Source organism: Meriones unguiculatus, chromosome 17, assembly GCF_030254825.1.
Source record: "Meriones unguiculatus strain TT.TT164.6M chromosome 17, Bangor_MerUng_6.1, whole genome shotgun sequence".
Classification (NCBI taxonomy): domain Eukaryota; kingdom Metazoa; phylum Chordata; class Mammalia; order Rodentia; family Muridae; genus Meriones; species Meriones unguiculatus.
The window spans coordinates 41,345,694-41,367,613 of record NC_083364.1 but is presented as its reverse complement, the minus strand read 5'-3'; the positions used below and the strand labels follow the sequence as shown (position 1 = coordinate 41,367,613).

At 47.5% G+C, this 21,920-nt stretch overlaps 2 protein-coding genes across 4 annotated transcripts in view; both read left to right on the top strand.

Moving 5' to 3' along the window:
• Cfap91 (cilia and flagella associated protein 91) overlaps positions 1–16,252 on the top strand; it is a 46,126-nt gene extending 29,874 nt beyond the window's left edge. The window contains exons 11-17 of the mRNA XM_021648600.2: positions 2,828–2,944; positions 4,800–4,871; positions 6,273–6,419; positions 9,209–9,430; positions 10,986–11,134; positions 11,685–11,776; positions 15,718–16,252. Of these exons, the coding sequence (XP_021504275.2) occupies positions 2,828–2,944; positions 4,800–4,871; positions 6,273–6,419; positions 9,209–9,430; positions 10,986–11,134; positions 11,685–11,776; positions 15,718–15,902 (984 nt within the window). The 3' untranslated portion in view covers positions 15,903–16,252. The remainder of the gene's footprint in view (positions 1–2,827; positions 2,945–4,799; positions 4,872–6,272; positions 6,420–9,208; positions 9,431–10,985; positions 11,135–11,684; positions 11,777–15,717) is intronic.
• Positions 16,253–18,812: 2,560 nt separating this feature from the next.
• The window catches only part of Nr1i2 (nuclear receptor subfamily 1 group I member 2), a 44,564-nt gene continuing 41,456 nt past the window's right edge, over positions 18,813–21,920 (top strand). The window contains exons 1-2 of one of the 3 annotated variants that reach the window (XM_060370377.1): positions 18,813–19,137; positions 20,137–20,376. In XM_060370377.1, the coding sequence (XP_060226360.1) occupies positions 20,369–20,376 (8 nt within the window). In that variant the 5' untranslated portion in view covers positions 18,813–19,137; positions 20,137–20,368. The remainder of the gene's footprint in view (positions 19,138–20,136; positions 20,377–21,920) is intronic. The other 2 variants (XM_060370375.1, XM_021648580.2) reach the window with 2 other exon arrangements.

Genomic DNA, 21,920 nt, shown 5'->3' with positions numbered 1-21,920 from the left:
AGATAAATAAGCCACATTGTGGCATCCTGTTAATCTTGCCGAGAGCTGGATCATGTTTGTTGTCTGATGTTTCTGTAAGTATTGAAACTTTGCTGTATTTATTGTCCTTGCATCTGTTTCTCCTCCTTGGTTTTTGAGTGAGATGCATTTACATGGAGTCTCCTGGTCTGGAATCTTGGGTTGAAGAGATTCCTCAATATCAGGTTGTCAGGCAAGCCCCTCCCCATGTCCTGGGAATCCAGGACTATATGAGAGGAGGGCGAGGAACTGTCTTTCCAAGGTGTTTCATGAGCTATGCCATAGAAACCATGGAGGAGAAATACCCAGAGCAGCCTGAAACAATAGCCACAGTATAATATTTTCAGGTCATTCTTGGTAAGAATTCAGGCTGGAAAACACATTTTTGATGAACAGGTAAATTGGCCCAGCAAGTAAAGGAACTTACCACCTGACCTGACCTATTTGAGTTCAATTCCCAGGACCTACATGGTAGGTCCCGAGAACCAGCTCCTGAGAATTGTCATTTGATCTGCACATACAGATATGCGAGCACACATACACACAAACCACACACACACAAAACAAATTTTTTTTAAGAATGTATATATAATGAGGCAAAGTTTCACTGTGTACCTCAGGCTAGCTTGGGACTCAGGATCCTCCTGCTTCGGCCTCCCAAGCACTGAGATTGTAGGAATGAGCCACCATGACCAGCTTTATTGAATTTTCAAAAAAATAATAGTAATAAAGTGATGTGTGTGAGTGTGTGCACGAGTGCGTGTGTGTGTGTGTGTGTGTGTGTGTGTGCGCGCACACACACATGTCTGTATGCATGTCATGTGTGGGCCACAGGTCGATGTTGGGCATCTTCCTCCATTGCTAGCCACGTTCTCTGAGACAGTATCCTTCACTGAACCTGTAGGTGGCTGATTTGCCTGGCTGGCCAGCAAGCCCCGGGGGGCCTCCCGCCTCTTCACCCCCAGGGTCAGGGTGGCAAGCTCGCTATGTTCGGCTCCTTAAACAGATTCTTTGACGTCAGACTCAGGTCATCACACTTGCTTGGCAAGCGCTTTGCTGGCTCGGCCACTTCCCTAGCCCCCCTAAGGCAGCCTTTCAAACCCTCTTTCCTTTTGGCGCTAGGAATTGAACTCAGGCCCTCAGGTATGCCAGGCACGCATCTATGGTTGAGCTGCAGCCCGAACCCTAAACTCCCTCCCATGAGTTAGAAATATACACACCACACCGTCCTGCTTTTTCTTAACGTCACGTCCTGAATGTCTCCATCAGTATTAGCAGAACGGCTCTCTTGCTTATTTTCCGCTTTGCACGTGGATTGCTGTACGTGGGTCCCCTTAGCAGATCTTTAGGCTGTTGATACATTTCCAGCACTGAACGCGGTGCTTCGGAGACTTGGTCTGCACCATGCGGTAGACATCTGATCTTCCTAGACACAGAGTTGCTGAGCCGCAACGCGAGTGCATTTATCATTTTGATGGGTGTTACCTTTTTTTTTTTTTTAATATAAATGACAGATCTGTTTCAGCCGCGCACACAAATGGCCGTTTCCCCGTGATTTCCTGCGGTATGGCCCAGGGCTTTGAGCCGCCCAGCTGTTGGCAGGCCAATATCCGCTGCCTGCTGGGCCTCTACTGTCTCTCCAGAGGTGGCTGCCCAGGCCTGACAGCGAGCCCTGCTGGTTTTGTTTTGTTTTGGATGAACGCAGAGGTTCTATCACCACCACAGTGAGGAGGTGCAAAATTTCAGTTTCACTTTGTACATTTTTTTTTTTTTTTTTTTACCATTTTCAACTTCTAGCATTGTGTTTTTCTTTAAACACCACTTGCTCGGGTTTTAATGAAAAAGCATAATGTAAAGATGATTTTATGACAGACATTAATCAAGGTGTAGGCTTTAGATCACTAACACAAGAACTTCTGGTGTTTTAAAATTTAGAGTATTTTTCCTGATGCTAAACTAGAATTGCTGAAATAAAGCATATATATATATATACATATATATATATGTATATATATATATATATATTTTTTTTTTTTTGCTTATGTATAATTTTGATGAGGCCCTTGGAGATACAAAAGAGGGAGGAGGGACATGAAAAAATACAAAGACACACATACTATGTCACCAGGAAATGAGTAAATTTTTTTAAATTTACATGCTTCCAGGCAAAAGCAAAGGTCTTTCTCCACCTAGAGACAGATGTTCTCATGTTCTCCAGCTAACCCTGCAACAGCAAAACATACTAAACATTTAACCTCTCGCTACACAGGATAACCTCCTATTTCTGGTATCTACACATATCACTGATATGTGAAAGCAGGTGCTTGGACCTATGCATGTGTGCACACAGAACAGAACCTTTCAAAAAAATTGTTTTAAATCACACATATCTATTAATACAAAACCAGATAGGGGCTGAAGAGATGGCTCAGCAAAGGCCTTGCAAAGGATCTGGGTTTGGTTTGCTGGAGACCGGCCTTTAGCTCCCAGTAGGTGTGAGCACCTACATGGTGCTCCCAACCACCTGTGACCCCAGTTCCAGGGGCTACGGCTCCCACTCCTGACCTTCGGAGGCTTCTGCACACTCACAGTGTAAATATGTCCACAGTGGATATATGCCATGTTTGTGCAGTGGTTAGTGTACTTTTAGGAATGTCACAGGTAATACAAACACCGCGGCCAGAACTGTCTCTGCTACCCTTGAATATAGAGATTCTGAGATTCAGACGTACAGTCTAGCTCTGTCACTGGAGGAGGGTGGGAGAGTAAGAGATGGCATTAATATGACATCAATTGGTGTTCATTTTAGGTACTCCTGGATAAGAAGAGTAAAGTTATAGAAGAAAAGAAACCTCTGAAGTTCCTGCAAAAGAATCCCATTCCCGAGGCTCGGCTTCCCACCCCCACCTTGGAAATAAGTAGCTTTGTAAGTCTGAAGCCTTTATTTGAAAGGCCAAGTTCAGGAACGCAGGCAGCACATGCTTAGGGTAGCTCGGGTTGAAAACGAATATGAGCTAATGGTATCAGTGTCTCAAGCCCTGACTTAAAAATCAGTTTCCTCTCTTTTTAAATTTCTTTTAAGGTTTATGTATTTATTTTCCTTTTTTTCTGTGTATGGGCATCTTTGCCTACAGATGTGATGGCACACCACACGCATGCATTGGCTGTGGAGGCCGAAAGGGGGCATTAGAGTCTCCTGGAACTGGCATTACAGACAGTTGTGGGCTTCTACGTGGGTGCTGGGAATGGAAATCCAGTCTTCTGCCAGAGCAGCCTGCGCCCTTAACCACTGGGCCATCTCTCCACCCACTCACCCCCACTTCCCTCTTCATTTGCAAACACCAAACATCTCACACAAATAATCCAAATATAATCCAAGTGAAATCTAAACCCAATCCTTTCAGGAGTAAAAACTCAAAGAATGAAAAGTAGTTATTGGAAGGTAATTAATCCTCATGTATGTCAAAAAAAAAAAAAAGAAAAAAAAGAAAAAGAAAAAGAAAGAAAGAAAAAGGAGGTAGAGGGGAAGGGGGGAGAGGAGGGAATCTGAGGGGTGGAGGGAGGAGATGGAGAAGGAGGCGGCCTGGCTGGGCATGGTGGCTCAGCACTGGGGAGGCCAGAGAAGCAGGTTCCCCCAGATGGTTGGAGGAGGGATGCAGCAAGAGGGTGAGGACACTAAAGTCTATTGTTTTCTTTAGTGAGGACCCTGAAGAGACTGCTTCGCACTACTGTGTCTCCCCCTCCACCCCCTCACGGCTCCCTCTCCAGAGGTTACCGAAGGTTACTCATTGTCTTGCCCGGGTGTTGACTCCTCCACCGCCCTGCCGCTCACCCTTACATTGAGAGGCCTTCACTAGATTTCCAGGTTTCCCTTCCTGCTTTCAACACACCCATTTCACACAGGCACAGAACGTATTTTGATCAAGATTCTCTCCGCTCGAATTCCTCCCCTCTTCCCCTCCACCATGGCTTCCTTCCAGTTTCATGAGCTCTTTTTAAAACCCAGTGTGGGCGTGAGCATGGAGCCACGGATTGGAGCATGGGTAACCTCCCTGGGGCTTGCATCCCTGAAGAAAACTGCCTTTCCCTGCCAATAGTGCATCATTTAGGGGCAAGGCTTAGTGAGGCCACGTTCCCATCCATGCTGGGCTTGTGGCCGGCTTCATCTTAGGCAGGTCTTGTGTGTGCAGCGGGCAGTGGTGCTGTCATGTCCAGAAGACACTGTTATAGTCACCCACCGCCTCTGTCCGTCCTGTCTTCTACCGTAATCCCTGAGCCTTGGGAGGAGCACCGTGATCTAGTCGTCATCCCTTTTAGGGCTGAGAATGCTGAAGTCTCTCATTCACATTCGACATAGTTATTTAAGTCGACTTTCATAGATGGTGACTCTTAACCATATTCTGCTTTCTTCCTTGCTCGTAAGCAAACATGAGAAAACCCCCTCGCTAGAGGGTGTCCTTAGCTGTACTTGCGGCTTCAGGACAGTTTCACTGGAAGTGGCTCCATGTGCAGGGCCAGCCTGGCAGCCCCACATTTCTCTCTTTTAGGCTCTCGTAACGATGTATCACTTACAACAAAAAACGATGACATTTAACGACACCCTAGGTGACATTGAAGACACTGTGTGTTCCATGAGAGCAAACCCACTTCTGAAGGTCTCTCTCAAGCCCTTTGACGTCTACCACAGCCTAATGCTTGAAATAAGTCTTCAAAGGGGAAAAAAAATGTTCGCTGCTTGGGCTGCTGCTGTCCTGAAGCTGCCTCTCCCTTTGTCTCCGTAGGAAGAAGGAGAAATTGAAAGGGCTGTGATCTACCTGCAGAAGTTACTCCGGGGCAGAGTCGTGCAGAACATGGTGAGTGGGGGTCTGGCCACTGGGCCAGCACCTCTCCCTGACAGTCAACACTGGGCACTGCACCTGTGCCTGCTGCCAAGCTAACCCCCTCCCGTGCCTTGCTCTGCTGTTCCCCTGTACTATAGAATTAACTCCCTCTTCCTCCTGGAGCCATTCTGGTCCACCCGGGCCCCCACAGGGTCAGGAAGAGAGGACCGCCTGCCTGCTCTGTGGCACACTTGTAACTCAGGCTGTGCGAGCGCCTTTGTTCCGTGTAATTGCTAATCCCCCAGACTTGCTCGTCTCTATTTTGACTGTTAGAGCACTACAAAGCAAGAGGGATTCCTTAATTTCTAAATTATGTCTTGAAACAATTATTAGAGTTTATATAGAGTGAGCGATATCTGTATCATAAACCCAAATTAGCTACAATGTTGAATCCCTGTCATATATCCTCATTATATGCTATGTGTATCCTCTCATATTTTTTTCCTACTAAGAATCTCATTTAGAGCAAAATAATTTGAGTCTGAGGGATGTTCCCTTAACAACCAGCCCGTGCTGGTCCTGACCTTAAGCTTCGACCAGATGATCTCTGCCGCTGGAGCACAGATCTGCTACATCTAGATTTAAAATACAAAGTCACCCTGTTGTGTCTGCAATCCTAGCACTCTGGGAGGCAAAGGCAGGTGGATAACTGTGAGTTCAAGGCCAGCCTGGTCTACAAAGAGAATCCAGGACAGCCAAGGCTACACAGAGAAACCCTGTCTCAAAAAACGCAAAAGCAAACAAACAACAAAACAATTCCCTCCTGAGGGCTGTAGTTCTTGAGTAACTCAGATATGCCAAGTCCAGGGCAGCTGGACTCATTTACTGGAGAAGCAAACTGGCCTCAAACAATGCCCTCTTAGGTTACTTTTTAAAGGGGTCACAGGAATTGCGAAGAGGACTCTAGTTTCTTAACATGACCCTGTAGTTACTACCTTATCTGTGTCAGGTGGAGCAAGCAGCTCACTGAAAGCGGAGCTCTCTCTCTCTCATTCTCTCTTTGGTTTTGAGGTCTTCCCTCCCCCTCTCCACCTCCTCTCCTCCCCCTCTCCCAGAAAGGGTTTCTCTGTCTTTACAGCCCAGGCAGTCCTGGAACTGTAGACCAGGCTGGCCTCAAACTCACAGCAATCCTTTCTTTCTCTCTCTCTCACATACACAGAGGAGGGAGGAGAGAGAAGAGGAGAGAGAGGAGAGAGAAAGGAGAGAGAGATAGAGAAAACCCCCCACATACCTGCACCCCGCACAGAGTGCTCAGAGGGGTGAACAGCTGGCCTAGAACCTGGCTCACATGTGCCTCCCTCGCCGTGAGCTCACCATGTGGCCCTCGAAGTCTTGACACACGATAATGGGAGTTTTGGATTTGCTTTGGTGCAGATGTTTGAGGGCAAGGAAAAGCGGCTGGAGTTGATCCTGGAGCTACGCACCAGCCATGCCCTGCAAGACGATGACAAGCTGGTGAAGAGGGCGGAGAAGCAAGTGACACTGGCCCTGCAGCGCCAGCGGAACCTGCACGAGGACAAGGTTCTGCCCCCTGCGCCCCTTTTGCTGCACCTTCCACTCAAGGGATGGCTGTCGCCAGCAGATAAAAAGATTCTAAAACTTCCCCCAGAGCCCGGGCATACGGCATTCTGCGGCAGCTCATAGTATGAATGGGGGTGGACCCCAGTGGAGTCAAAAGGCCGCTCTTGGCCTTACTTAAAAAATAAGAGGTTGGACGTGGTGGCACAGGCCATGAATCCCAGCACTCAGGAGGCAGAGGCAGGGGGATCGCTGTGTGTTTGAGGCCAGCCTGGTCTACAAAGCGAGTTCCAGGAGTTCCAGGGCTGTTACACAGAGAAACCCTGTCTGGGGGTAGTGGGGGGGGGGGCTCAAAACTAAACCAAACAAATGCACTTTTCCAGCTTTCAGATTTTCTCTTTTGAGTTTTCTTAAACATTGATTTAGTAACTGCTGAGCTGGACTCGGAGGCAAGAGGCTACATGAGCCACAAAGAAGAAACATGAAAAGAAGTACAACATGAGATATCTGTTAAAACGCTGGCATTTGGAGCCACACACCCTTGGATTGTTCTGGCTGGTTAAGCTGCCCGTTAAATATGCAACTATCTCACCCTGCCTGGTGACTTTTCGTCAGGCTCTGACATCAAACTAACAACAGCAAATTCCCCACCTGTCTCTCCATGCCTGCTGTCAAGTGCTATTGGTCACCCTGTAGTTATTAATTCCCATTGTTAGCAAAACAAGCCTAAAAAAACGAACCAGCTTGCAGCTTTAAAGTCATAGTACTTAGAGCAACACTGTTGCAACATTGTTTGACCCACTTTGAATAACACACTTAACTCTAGTGGTAAGTGGGAACTCGGCACCCGTAATGACCAACTCAGGAATGACAACAGCTTGCTTTGCTTTTTTATATGACAGCGATGCCGTAGATGGTCAGTGAACTTGGGGTGGTGGGGGGGGCAGGTTCAGTCTAAATGACACCAACACCACTGATGTTCCTTGGGCTTGGGGGAGCGGGCGCAAAGTTGGAGGTGAGGCAGTAAGAGAGCCGCAAGCTGCGCCACCTAAAAGTAGGATCCATGAAAGACAAAGATACCGTGGACCTGGGGTGTCTGACCCTGGTGGTCCCAGGTCTTGGAGATGTTTGGACAGGGGCTAGAAAGCCATGAGAGCCGTAGGTCCTAAGGCGAGATGGGGAAAATTCTCCCCTTGGCCCTGTGAGGCGCGTGGAGCTGAGCTGACTACATAATGGATGTTCATGTCAGCCAAGCAAGATGGGAGGTTTATTGGAAAACACTGTCACTCCTCCAAAGACTGCGTGCACCACTTCCGTCATCTCAAGGTACAGGGGTCTGAGGGGGGGGGAAGCTTGCATGCAACAGTGGTCTCTTTGCCTTCCTCCATTTCTGTAGGAAACCAGTCAGGAAACACTCCATTTTGTGAGGAATGAATGGTACGGCTGCAGCAACCATGCCTTCTGTGCACTTTTACTTTCTTTCTTTCTTTTTTCTTTTGTTTTGTGTGTGTGTGTGTGGGGGGTGTTTGTTTGTTTGTTTGGTTGGTTGGTTGGTTTTGGTTTTCAAGACATGGTTTCTCTGTGCAGCCTTGGCTGTCCTGGACTCGCTCTGTAGACCAGGCTGGCCTCAAACTCAAGGAACTCTGCCTGCCTCTGCCTCCCTGAGCGCTGGGATCACAGGCGTGCACCACCGCACCTGGCTGCCCTCTTACTTTCAAACTGTGTTTCCCCACCTGAGCGTTCCTGGATATGCTTCCTGGAAAGGAAGGAGGCTGGCCGCGGACAAGCAGGCATGGTTCTTAGGTTAGCAGTTTAGGAAGTGAGGGCGATTAAGCCGGTGGAGGCCGGGAGAGAATCCACCCTCTCCCGGCTGAGCCTCAACGTTTGGTACACGAACAAGTAGCGACATACCCTAGCTTCACCCTTTTCGGTGCTCCCTATCAAAAACCAACGTTGAGCTTCTGGGCTAGAAAGGATGTGCGAATGAGGACAGGGATGAGGTTGCTGGGCTCAAGTCTCAGCCACTGTCCTCATTGCCCTGAGGCCTGAGGCCCAAACGGAGGGGCCACCAAGCAGAAAGGAGACTCTCCCTCCTGCTCAAGGAGAGAGGAGGGGAGCAGATAAGTCATCTTAAACGCTCATCTTCTGATGTGAAAGCCTAGGTAGGGACATCCATAGAGTGGCCTCCTCCTTCCTGGGCGCTCCACGGGTCCCTTATTTTACCTCAGCCATACACGGACATTTAAGCTTTATCCGGGAGGTGCTTTGAAGATGATGATTATTATTAGTAGCTTTGAAGTTAGGAAAAGTTTAAAAAGCACCGAGGTCTTCCGCTCTCATGCCATTCCGCGTTTTACAGCCCTTCAAGCTTGTAGGGAAAGACCGGACATTTAAAAACAAAAAGTTTTCACAAGCGAATCTCTAGGAAAGTCTATTTTATGAAACTGAATGCAGTGATGCCTTTAGTAAGAAGCCCCTCATTTTCCTTCATGTCTGACCTGCATTTAAAAAACAAACAAAAACAAAAACACATTGCGTTATTTGAAGAGAATGTGTCACTACGCCCTCTTCCTGACTTGAGGGCTGTGACCCGTCAGCACTGACCAGGCAATCTATTTCTCAGATCGAAGCTCGTATTACATTTTCCAATAAGTGCCCAGGGGTGGGGGCCTTTGGGGCATATCATTCCCTTTGAAGGATGTTCTGACAACGCCCTCACTGGGTCCCCTGGAGTCAGCCAGTGAATAGCCACCATTACAGCTCACCCTGAAAAAGTCTCCATTGCTTTTCAGCTGTCAGTGATTGATAACTACCTGGGTGACCTGGAAGGAAGAGTCCTGGCAGACATGTTTGACTTTCTATCCAAAGAGCTGGTGAGGTTGCAGGAGGAGAGGAGGATCCACGCCTTTGCCATGCTGGCCGAGCGCCAACGGCGCATGCGGGAGGCAGAAGAGAGCGGCCGCCGCCAGGTGGAGCAGAGGCGCCTTCAACAGGAGGACCAGATCTTTAAGGAGGCAAGTAGGGGCAGCTGGGTGCCTGTGAACTCCCCACAGGGGGCAGGGCTTAACCAGAGATAGCTCACACTGCGGCTTCGCTCAAAGTCACAGAGACGCTTCATGACATGAAATAGGATTTGTGTTGGTTTCATTTTATTCAGCCAATATGTAGAGTTTTCATCCTACACTAAAAAGTAGAGAGGCATTGTGGGTACTCTAGAGGGGGAAACAACGCAGACGCAGCCCCTCTCTCCTGCAATTTAAAAAACATAGAACCTGTGCGTAGTTATAGAAGTAGAGACCCGGTCTTAAACTCTCCCGTCATCTCCATTTTACGCTTCAGCTAGCTGATGCTCTCTGTCCCTGGAGCTTGCTTCCTGAACAGATGCTCAGCTTTGTGAGGGCAAGCGATGCTGTGTATCTGCATCGTGCTTTCCGCAGCACCAGCAGAGGCCCCGCACATACCAGACATTCCACAAACATGTCTGAATTGAGAATGTATTCACCTGCCATTGGGACGCTAACATCAGGAAAGCAGGGGGCTCAAGGTTGATACCGGGGCTCAAGGTTGATACCAGGGCTCAAGGCACACAAAGAAACAGGTCCCGAATCGTTGCTGAGTCCTGGGTATTGTCTCAGATTTAAAGAAACGTTTAGACATAAGTATGTTTTTGCCTGTATGAAAAAGTTTGTTGAGACATAGACATATAAAGCTTAATAGTTGATGCTTGTAATAGTTCCTGTGTGTGTGTGTGTGTGTGTGTGTGTGTGTGTGTGTGTGTAACAAACAAAGCTAATTTGTTTTGCCTGAGATTACATAGTTAGAGAGCAAAAGTCTAAAGCTAAGTGAACGCTCACTGGGATGGTCATGAAAGTGGAGCTAGGCTGTGGTCAGGAAAGGCCTAATAACCTTCACGGGTACTAGCAGCAACTATATGGACACTGGCTTTATCCTAATTCATTACACTGAACACTTATGTGCTCTGCACACCAAAAAGGAAAAAAAAAAAAACCCTCTGAATTCTATCTCATGGTTTCAAGAAATCTTCAAAAAGAAATTAAGGGCCATTATGACAACACAGCAAACTCTTCAGGAGTCCTTCTGCCTCCTGCTCTGCGGCCTCTAAATTATGGCCCTCTCGGCAACTCAAGGCGACTACTGTCATCGAATATTTCCTGTCCATGAAATAAAACACGAAAAGACAGAAAAAGAAATAGGGGACCTAAGTTTTCCCCCATACGAACATTTTTGAGATGTCAGGCGAAGCACCTCAGCACACATTTTCTTGGTGGGACCTGGGTCACGTGGCCATGACTAGATCCTACAGAAACTAGAAAATGTAGTCCTTGGGCACCCGTTTGCCTCGCTGAAATCCAGAGATTCTGTTATTTAAACTCAAAGACAGACAGGGTAGTGGGAAATATTCTCTAGCCTCTGTCACAGTTAGGTAGCTTGGCCAGGTCACACTGCTGAAAAGGCCAACCAGCATCCAAACCAGGTTAGTGATGGGAAGCTGTGATCTCTCTTAAGTACTTTAAATTTAATTTAATTTAATTTTTTTAATTTCTTCAGGTGATTAAAATTCACCAAAGCACCGTCACCTCCTACCTGGAAGACATCATATTGAACACCGAGGAGAGCACGGCGGAAGAACAAGCCAGAGAAGAAATCGAGATGATGGCCGAGGAAATCAATGACATCGCTTATGAAATGGAAAACCGGTAGGCATCATGGGAAAGAAAATGAAATGGGCGGCAATGCATTTATTGTCATGCAGGTGCAATCTTTCAGGCCCCACCGTTAGTGTATAGCCATGCTCTGGTGGCCAGTGTTTCACTAGCATAACCGGCTGGGGCCAGCATGCCTGTTCCCCTCTTGGTAGGTGCATTAGGGATTGGATTCCCAGTTTCCCTCTATCCTTGGGGCTTATTTTTGTCCTATGCATCACTGTAATAGCCAGGACATAAAAGCAAAGTGGATGTACATATTTGGCATTATTTGGACTTAACCCCGAGGCCTTAGACTACTAAGTATTTGCTGAATTTTTAACACACGCTGCATAGCAGGACGAATAGGGTCAAATCGTAATATTTTTTAATGAGTTCCAACAAACTTGCCCGGAATGTGCCCTTTCAGACCATCCAAAAAGGGGAAAGGTGGCGGCCCTTACACATTGCTTGTCAGGTCGCGGTGCCTGTCAACAGCCCAAGCAGGGAAACGGAGTTCACTTATTTATCTGCTCCTTGGCTTGTCTTTGTTGTTGTTTTCCAGTCGGACTTATCTTCAGTCAGAGGAGATTGTTGCTGAGTTGGTTTATAGTTTTCTCATCCCAGAGGTACAAAAAGACTTCGTCAAAGAAAAAGGTAAGCGCTCCTATGCTCGCTTTACTATCCCAGAGGCATCATCCTAAACAAAGGTGTGGGGATTTCTGAGGAAGATTGGGGGGATGGGGGGGTCTGGCCTCAGAGCTCATCACTCAGTCTTCCTGCTGCCTGGTTGCAGTGTCACCACCGCCAGCAAAGGCAGGGTTGGCTCCAGTTAGATTGCCTGAATGCCAAGCTTCACCCTACTTTTCAGGGGAAGTTCTCAAGTTCACGAGGATCTGTATTTTGTGACCTCCTGCTGGCAGGGCACAGAAGCAGGGGTCCCAAAAACCAGGGATGCCCCGAGAGTCTAAGGATATTCTGCTGTGTTTCCCTAGGACGGCACCTCAAAGTACAACAGTTTTTCCGTTTGTCCTTTGTCAAAAACGGCATGTTTTAAAATAACGGTACTTTCAGTCAATGGGAAAGGAGAGAATATGTCTTCAGAGAAGAGATTTGGGACTGGAGAGATGGATTAGTGCTAAGGAAGGGCATGTACTGCTCTTCCTAAGACCTGAGTTCGATTCCCAGCACCCATGTCAGATGGCTTACAACTGCCTGTAACCGCAGCTCCAGCAGGATCTGACACCTCTGACCTCTGACCTCTGTGGGCACTTGCATTCATTCATGTGGACGCCACCCCCCCGCTCTCACATAATTAAAATAACACAAATGAAATTAAAAAAGGAGAAGATTCTTCCAGAACCCTCACCTCTATTGGAGCCAGGTCTGATCCCAGAGAGGAATATCGCTAGGATGGAATAGTAACCTTCAAGCCTTCAGCTTGTAAAAATTTCTGGAGAGATAGAAGCAGAAAAGTGCTCCAGTAAGAACAAAGGGTTACCACCACCCCCCCCTTTTTTTTCTTTTTGTTTTTTTCCCAGACGCCTTTAATCCCAGCACTATGGAGGCAGAGGCAGCCGGATCTCTGTGAGTTCCAGGCCAGCCTGGTCTATAAAGCAAGTCCAGGACATCCTGGGCTCTGTTACACAGAGAAACCCTGTCTTAAAAAACAAAACAAAACGGCTAGTGGATTCTATTGCATTAGGTCAAACACTGGTATTTTTCTGGCATGTGGTAGTATAATTTTAAACCAGGTACCCTTGAGCACTCAACATTTAGTCTGCTTACAGTGTCTACTTTTATTATTATTCTATCGGAAACAGGGTGTTTACACATATCCTAGCCATGATCCTGAGATTCCCAGCGTCACAAGCATTGGCAAGTAGAATGTATGTGGTTTATGTACATGGTTCACGGGTTCTACCCGCGACTGCCGCACTGAAGATCGCTTTGCTCCCACCATCAGCACATTCAGTGTCCACAGCGATGGGGTTCAGACCAAGTAGTGTATATTATAATGTGAGTGCTGTAACCTATGTCCATGATTCTTGAGAAAATAGCAAGCCATCTTCTGCTTTTCCCATGTCCAAAGAGTCACCATTCCTGGAGGAATTGAAAGAGATGGGAATAATTAATAATAATAATAATAATAAACAGACTTAATATTTGCCAGTTTGACATTCCCTCCCAAAAGCAGGAGCAGAAAACCCAGTTTTAGTTCTCAGCACCCATGTTGGGTGGCTCACACACACACACACCGGAACTTCAGTTCTGGTGATCTGACCTTCTGGCCTTTGAAAGCATGTACATTCTTGAGCACACACCTATATCACATACAAGTGAAAATTTTAAGATAAAATAATTAAGAAAAAAAAAAGGTTTTTCTCAGATCTCTTTTCTGGCTTAAGAGGAAAGATTTGAAGCAAGATACTGAATGAGGGAATCCAGAGGGACTTGACATTGGGCTGGTACGTGAGTCCTCAGCCTCTTCCCAGAAACTGTCTAGTTATATTTTGTGTTCATTTCTCTCTACCTCCAGACAGAGAATAAGCACTTAGAACTTTTGCTTCTCCTTTCCTTTCCTTCCTTCTTTCCTTCTTTCCTTCTTTCCTTCTTTCCTTCTTTCCTTCTTTCCTTCTTTCCTTCTTTCCTTCTTTCCTTCTTTCCTTCTTTCCTTCCTTCCTTCCTTCCTTCCTTCCTTCCTTCCTTCCTTCCTTCCTTCCTTCCTTCCTTCCTTCCTTCTTTTCTTCACCCTCCTCCTTTTTGGTTTTTTTTAAGACAGGGGTTCTGTTTATAGTTCTTCCTGTCCTGGAACTCTCTGTGTAGACTAAGGTGGCCTCCAATTCACAGAGATCTGCCTGCCTCTGCCTCCTGAGAGCTGGGATTAAAGGCGTGCACCACCACACCTGGTTTTGTTTCGCTTTTCTAGTAAGAGTGTTTTTACACATACTCTTTACCCAAGACTCAGATATATTCACAGGCCATTTGGAATTATTATTTTTTTGAAGATTATTTTATCTTCCCTCTGTCTCTGTCTGTCTGTCTGTCTGTCTCTCTCTCTCTGTGTGTGTGTGTGTGTGTCCACAGAAGCAAGAAGAGGGTATCAGAGCCTCTGGAGCTGAAGCAAAAGGTGGTTGTAGGGTGCCTGACATGAGTGCTGGGCACCGAGCTTGGGTCCTCAGGAAGAGCAGCAAGCACTTTTACCTGCTGAACTTTCCCCGAGCCTAGTTATCTTACTGTGCGTGCCCAGCTCACGTTAGCACACTGAGCATCAGAAACTGCACGCTATCTTAATGTCTTACCATAGCTGCAGGTGTGTTCTCATTTTCCTGTCAAGGAAATTAGTGATTGGGAAGGAACACATGACTTGCAGGGATGAGCCATGACCAATGTGGTCCTAAACCGTGTGACTGCAAAGTGGGGTGATCTGCTATGTAAGTTACCCTGTATAAAGTAATTGATACCCAAATAGCAAAAAATACATAGTATGTTTTTTTTTTTCTTTTTTCCTTTTGGGGACAGGGTCTCAGATAGTGTACAGACCAAGCTGGCCCTGAATTAGCAGCCTTCTTGCCTTAGCCTCGTAAGTGCTGGGCTTACAGGCACGTGCCACCGTGTCCATTCCATGTCCTTCTCACCATCTTTAATGAACCAGCTGTATGGTTTAGGATAAATTATCTAATTAATTCCTTTGAGTCTTTGTCCTTCTGAAAACGAGGCAGTTAATAATGTTCTTTTTTATGGTTGTGGTTGAGTTAAATGAGGGACCACATGTCAATGGCTTAATGCAGTCTCTGGCACAAATTAGGGACAAAAGCAGATGGCGGATGTCACCACCATTCTCAGCACAACACTCCTCCTTCCCAAGGGCTGCAGCACTTGCTGTGGTCTACACCAGGGCTTGGTTAACACCTGTTCACAGGACTCACACCCAGGACCGCCTTCTAAGCTCATAGTCTTAGATGTGTCCATTTCTCATCAGTGGATCTGCTGTTTCTGGGCCTTACTGAGGCGGAAAAAGGACAGAAGGGTGTAGCTAAGGGACTATGTTCACCTCCTGCTCCCCATGAGATTGAGAAAGGAATAGTCCAGAACCAAGACATACCCTGCAAAGGCACACCCCCCACCCCCCGACCTGGACCTGCTTCCTTCTGCTAGGCCCTGCAACTTTGACTCATCAATAGATTCTTTGTTATGGAAATGTCATTATTGAAAAGAAAACTTTTCAAATTGAAAACATCACACATCAAAATTAACCAGATTCAAGGTCTACGCAATTCAACCAACTACTGAAAGGTTAGGTTTGGCTTTTGAGTTAGCTCCCTGGTGAAATTACAACCCTGATGATCCAATTATGTCTCAGTAGAACCACACCTGGTGGCCAAAATGGAAGCACACCTTCAAAGTCAGGCGATAACAGGTCTGGCTTCCTTTTAGAATACGTCCTTCTAAAACCCACAGTGGGTCGTCTTTATTGTGCATGGTTATCCCAAAGCGTGTTCTGAAAAATTAGCATTCTTCTCACTCCCGTCTTACAAACACCGAGGGACGGTCTAAGGCAGAAAAGTAAGACATTCCCCCCTGTCACCCCGGCGCAGTGAGGAGCGCGCAGCGGAAGCACATTCTCGCAGCCCACGAGATCATTCACAACTACACGGAAGCTGCCATCGAGAGGACCACCCTCGAGGAACAAAACCAGAGGTTGGCCCTCAAGCGTATGCAGGAAGAGGAGGCCTCCTCTGACATGTCGACAGACCAGGCCAACAGCCCGGAAAACGTCTAGGTGAGTCTGCCTCTCCACCCGGAAGGAAGTCCCGGAAGAAGAGAAGCCGCCCCATACAGGCTTGGCACTACCTCAGCCAAGTATGACACGAATGGGCTGTCATTGACAAATAATAATCATAATAAATAAAATAGAAAAGAAGAGGAAGAGGAAAGAGAAGCACTTGCATTGAAACCGGATGTCTCATCTAGGTTAGGCTACCTCTTGTTGAGTTGGTCCTGTAGCAATCGGGCTCTTGCAATATAAACAGTAAGACCGTAAGTTTTTTTTTTTTTTTTTTTTTTGGGGGGGGGTTCCTTTTAGCCTGTACGTGTACTCCATCACAAATAAAGCTTCATGGAACGTGTGAAGTTTGTTTAGAAGGCTTTCTCTCACCAAGGTGGGCAAAGAGCTCCCCCGTGTATAGCGCTTGCTGTCGGCACAGACACAGCATGCCGCAGAGCCTGCCAAGTTCAACCTAGCCTTCTCCAGTGCTCTCCTGGGGCTGGTGTCAGGCTCAGCCGAGCGCTCACGCACAAAAACCTAAGGTGGCCCATATTGGTCTGCTCAGTGGGATATAAAACAGGAGCACATGGCGTGGGTACAGGACCCGCCTGATGTACAAGCCTTGCATCCCAGAAGCTAGAATCTCTTGTGATAACCTTATCGGCTTAGCTCCCAGAGGCTCCTAAGTAGATTTTTCCCCCCAATAAATGGAAGTTAGCACGCTGAGAGAGACTCACAGCTGTGATTTCCCTGGCGGGCACCAACAGCATATCCGGAAGTCATCCCGGTACAGGTGTGTTTTGCCAGTCAGGGGCCATTTTCACCTAAGTAGTTAGCTGCTTGGTAACCCAGCTGACAAACAGTTGTCTACCAGGTCAGTAGGAGAACAGAGCGGAAGAGTCGGTCCACTGAGAGGAAAGTCCTGCATGATCCATGGTAGATATACTTGTCAATAAAAAGGATAAAATGAAAACAAAAAAAGAAAAAAAAAAAAAAAAAGAAAGAAAATGTTGAGAGTAAGCCAAAGGGAAACAGGGAAAGAATCGGAAACAGTGCTCATGACCTCCAGGGCCTGTGTGTCACCTTTTCCCAAACAAAGTTTGCACAGTGCGGGTTTTTCAAGGAAGAGAAGGCTGGGTGCAGAGAGGGTCCTCATGGGGAAGTGACCGTGGTCGAGTTACACTGCGAGTGCTTATGAAAATGTCACAACGGAACCAGTTTCGTGCAGCAATGCACAACAATTAACAGCAACAAGAGTAATAGAAAACGACTCTTCCTAAACCGGCCCACTCCAGATTTTTGTGAGAGTCGAGACTACAAATCGAAAGTATTTAAAACCTACAAATCACTCTCATACACTCCTAGATGATTTGTGTCCTACCCCACCAGCTTTGAAGATAACTTTAATGGGGGGTGGGGATGAGAAGGCCAAAAATACGTATGTGATACGAATAGAGACCAGGCCACGTAAGGTTACAAAGGCCGCTGAGCAAGCCACAGGGAGCAAGCTGGGAAGCAGCATCCTTCCATGGCTTCCGTTTCCAGTTCTTGCCATGATGGAGTCCCTGACGTCCCTCCAGGACGGATGGTGTCCCGGAAGAGTAAGTTAAATAAACCCTTCCCTCCACTAAGTTGCTTTTGGTCATGGTATTCATCACAGCAACAAAACTAGGACATGTGTCCTCCAGAAAATAAAAAAGAGACTGTCCCCCTGAGTGCACCCCACGGGGACCTCTGTGCCCTGGAGGTCACCTTGGACCACACACGCCACTTCCTTTAGCTTCACCTGGATTTATACCATCATGAATTTATTTGGTGCTCTGAGGTTTTTTTGTTTGTTTGTTTTTTAATTTATGCTTTTGTTTACGCTTTTGTAAAATTTTACCAGGGACCCTGACTGCCCAGGCCTGTCTCTGGTGGATGGCCCAGGAGCTCATGGTTCTTAGTTGCAGCAGAAGGTAGATGAGTGGAGATGGGAACTCCAGTTTCTCCTCCTTCCCAGCCACGCCTGGGAGTGACTCCGGCTCCCATCTGGGCTACCAGTCTGGGGTCCTCAGTAGCTATACGGACGGGGTGTTTCGACTGGCTCTCAGGCGAAGCCCTACCTGTGTGAACACGGAGGCCTGGCACCGCTGCAGCCTTTTTATACCATCTAGAGCTCGATACGGCATAACCAGAGGAAGAGAGACCAGCCATCTTGCCATTTTTACATGAGATGTAAATAGAAAAGCTGTAATAGTTTATAGGGCTTCTGGCAAGCTGCCCGCCTGAGCTGGAATCCGGCCCGTTCTCCTTAGCTACAAAAGTGCCAGTCAGTACAGAAAGACCTACCTCCGATCTTGGAAGTAAGTGTCCCTTTTCAGCCTTCCTAGCCACTTAAGCAGGGCCCAGGGCATAACACCCTGATGCTGTCCTGCTACCCCAGAGCATGCTAGACAGGCTGCTTCTGGAAGGGTCTGAGGGAAGAAAAAGCTCTCGGAAATCTCCCCATAGCCTGGTTCCATGCTCCCGAGCAGCTTTCTGCCCCCTGGTTGAACTGCAAGGTCACACCTGTCCTGTAACCATCTCTTTTGTAGTCTCCCGGCTCCCCCCCCCGCCTCACATTGACATGCCAGTGTCATAATTAAGTAGCTTTCTCACTTTCATGTAAGATACCACTGTCGAGGAAACAGACTAAGAAAAAAAATGTGTTAGAAGCCAGCGATTCAAAGACACTTTACCTCCGGTGGCAAAATCACCCTCGGAGAGGCAGGCATTGGCTCAGAATTACTAAGCACAGGCACTTAGAACACACTTCCCCTTATATGTTTTATACTGAAGACAGCGATGGAAAAAAAAAAAAAAAGGAGGGTATACAACAAGAGTAAATACGGTAATCTGGTCACTGCTAGTTCAGGTTCTGGACTTGGGACCTAGGAGTGCCAACTGGGGCCTCTTACTACATTGGACCTGGGGTGAAATGCAGGCAAGGGCAAGCATAATTCGTATGCCTAGGGACGCCATAGTCTAAGATTAGGCTGGGAGGAAAAGCCCAGATACATACTGCTCATTTGTCTAGCAGCAGGCCTCAGCCTCTCCCCCGGAAGCCTGCCGTTGGCCCATACAGAACACCACAGGCTTAAGGTGAGACCTCCATGAGCATCGAGGCAGCCACTGCAGGTGTGCTGAGCCCTGAGTGGAGCCATCATTCCTGATTCTTCAAAGTGGACCCCAAGGGAGAAATCCACCGAAAGCAGTGGCTACCAAGCAGGTATGATTTGATTTCTTTCTCTTGCTGGGAGGCAGGTGCCCTCTGCCTCTGTACAGGTTTGTGGGAACACAGGTGAGGTCCTTGGTCAGCAACGTGATGGAATATGGAATATACTGGCACCTTGCTCTTTCCTCTCCTCCCCACTGGGTTAAACAAAGCGTGAGGACAGTTGTGGAACCCTGCTACCTGGCCTGCATTTGTGTTGCCAAGGAAGCATTAGCCAGGCAGTCTAGCCCCTCTGTGACAGGGTTGGAGTCCCTGACCCAGAAAACACCACTGCTGAAGACCGGGAGAACCAGGAACCATTAGCTCTGGCTCCTGGGGCTTGTCGGGTTAGTGATGGCAGCCCCCCGGGACAAGAACAGTCTGAAGCCCTCACACCCTCATCAGCAGCACCCCCTACACCTTTGCCCAGTGGTCACAGCTTTGGACTACTGAGTTTTCTGCCTCTGTCTGTAAGGAACGACACCCTGACCCCATGCCAGAGCTGTGCCTGTGTGTATTCAACACCCTTGGGCCTCTCTCTGCCCCATACCACAGCCAGCCTGTCTCGGCTGAGGTGAGGGCCAGAGACGCCTCAAGATACCTCAAGTCTCCTGCGCATCAAGAGCTACCTTAGGAGACAACTTCAAGGCCAGCAAACTTTCCCTCTGCGATTCAGGTGTGGCACTGTTTTTCACTGCTGCTGGGAAGATGAATGGCCACCACCCAGATAAAAGGTGGCTGGATTATCTACACTGACTGAGATGAATGTTTCGTCTTTAATGACATGGCCAGAGTCTACAGTATCCTGAGCAAGGCCTCTGAGGCTACGACTTACCCAGTCTTTCTAGAAAGAAAGAATACTTCTTTGTACCTTATATCTTTTCTTACCTTGCTTAAAAACACTTTCATTTTACGGTGAACTTAATCTAAACTGGAATCACTAGGTTACACCTCATGGGCCGAAATCTGGCCCATCAGCTATTTTTTTTTTTTTTTTTTTTTTTTTTTAATCAGAAAAGTTGTACTGGAACACAAAGTCATGTGGCACAAAGTTTGTGCGCCGTAACAGCGGGAGCAAATGGTCCTTCACAGAGAACGTTGGCCAGCTAGTTCTCAAGGCGATCAGCCTGATGCTGAAAGACCGGGAAATAAACAGAGTAGGACCACCACAACACTAACTAGACTGGTTTTGTAGGCGGTCACTGTTCAGTTGTGACGTGATTAACGGCTGCGTGCTCCTTGTAGAATGAAAAGGTAAGTACAGCTACCCAACTCCTCCTCTAGCCACCGTGTCAATCCTAATCCCCGCCTCCCACCAGAGCAACCGGCAGGACGCGTCTTTGCCAGCCCACCGTCTTTGCCTGTATACCTGCCCTGACAAATAGAATTGTTCTCGTGTTACTCTCATCCCGTTTCTCCATCACACATGACATGGAGATCTTCCACGTCCACACAAGCCCTCTCTTGTTTGTTTTAACTGCTTTAAGTAAGCTATTTCAGTACGCGTTTTAAACATTGGATACAATGTTCAGCAGATATGTGTGCATGCGTGTAGGCCATGGCATGCCTATGGGAGGTCAAAGGTTAGACGGTGGGAGTCATTATCTCTGATGAGGGTTGAGAGATGCTCTAGTGTATGGGAATGAAGATAAGAACGCAGGGTGCAGTTTGATGGTCTGTCCGTTCAGCAGAATGATAGTACTGAGTTCAGTTCCAGAGCCTAGCCAGCCACGCAGTTTGGGCTCCGCTAATGGTGCCAGGTCTGACTTCTGCCTCATGAAGTGGACCTTAAGCCCAATCAGAGAGTTGTTGTGTACTCCCAGAACATTGGTGCCGCCATTGTACCAGTGGGCATGGATTGCCAGGCCAATCTTTTTTTTTTTTTTAAGTTTTATTTATTATGTCCACAGTGTTCCGCCTGCGTATACACCTACACACCAGAAGAGGGAACTGATGGTCGTGAGCCACCATGTGGTTGCTGGGAGTTGAACTCAGGACCTCTAGAAGAGCAGCCAGTGCTCTTAGCCTCTGAGCCATCTCTCCAGCCCCAGGCCAATCTTTATGGTGGCTTTTGGGGTCACTTGCAGGGTAGGACTGTGGAGGACCTTTCTCCTCTGGTTGCATGCCTAGAACCTCTCAGCACTATTAAAGCCAGCCAGTGGGGACGAGGTTTCCAGGCCGACACCAGCATGATTTCCCCATGTCTTATGACTTAAGGATGCTGTGTCTATGGCAGTCCGGTCTTACCATCAAGTTCTGGAGGGAAACCTAAAGCAGTGACAACGGCCCGTAATGTTCAGGGAGGGTCTGCACTGACCAACAACTTGAACAGAGGTAACCCACACGTGGCCCGGGGTCTTTATTTTCTAGCCTACGGTGTCTGGGGAAAGCGCTGTCTTTCCGCCCTTTTCCGTTTAGAGAAGCTCCATTTAAACTCCCGTCATATACTCTTACGGTTTAGGAAGCCTTCACAGCATGTGTCTCCATGTGACTCTGTCAAAGGCCTGTAGTGTCAGTTACCCTTGCCCTCGATCCCTCTTCTCTCCTGCTTTCCCAGCTTGCACCGGTTTAACCCTTGACCCTCACTATTCCATTATCCCCCTTTCCCTTCGCACCACCTTCTTCTAATCCCCTTCCTGGAAATCCTTCCTCCACACCCCCTTATTAATTTCCTGCCTCCTTTGGGCACTCCGACTTAAACACGGGCATCCAAATATTCAAAGCTAGTGTCTACGTATGAAAGAGGAAGCATGGCGTTTGTCTTTCTGTGACCTCATTCAGAATGGTTATTTCTAGCT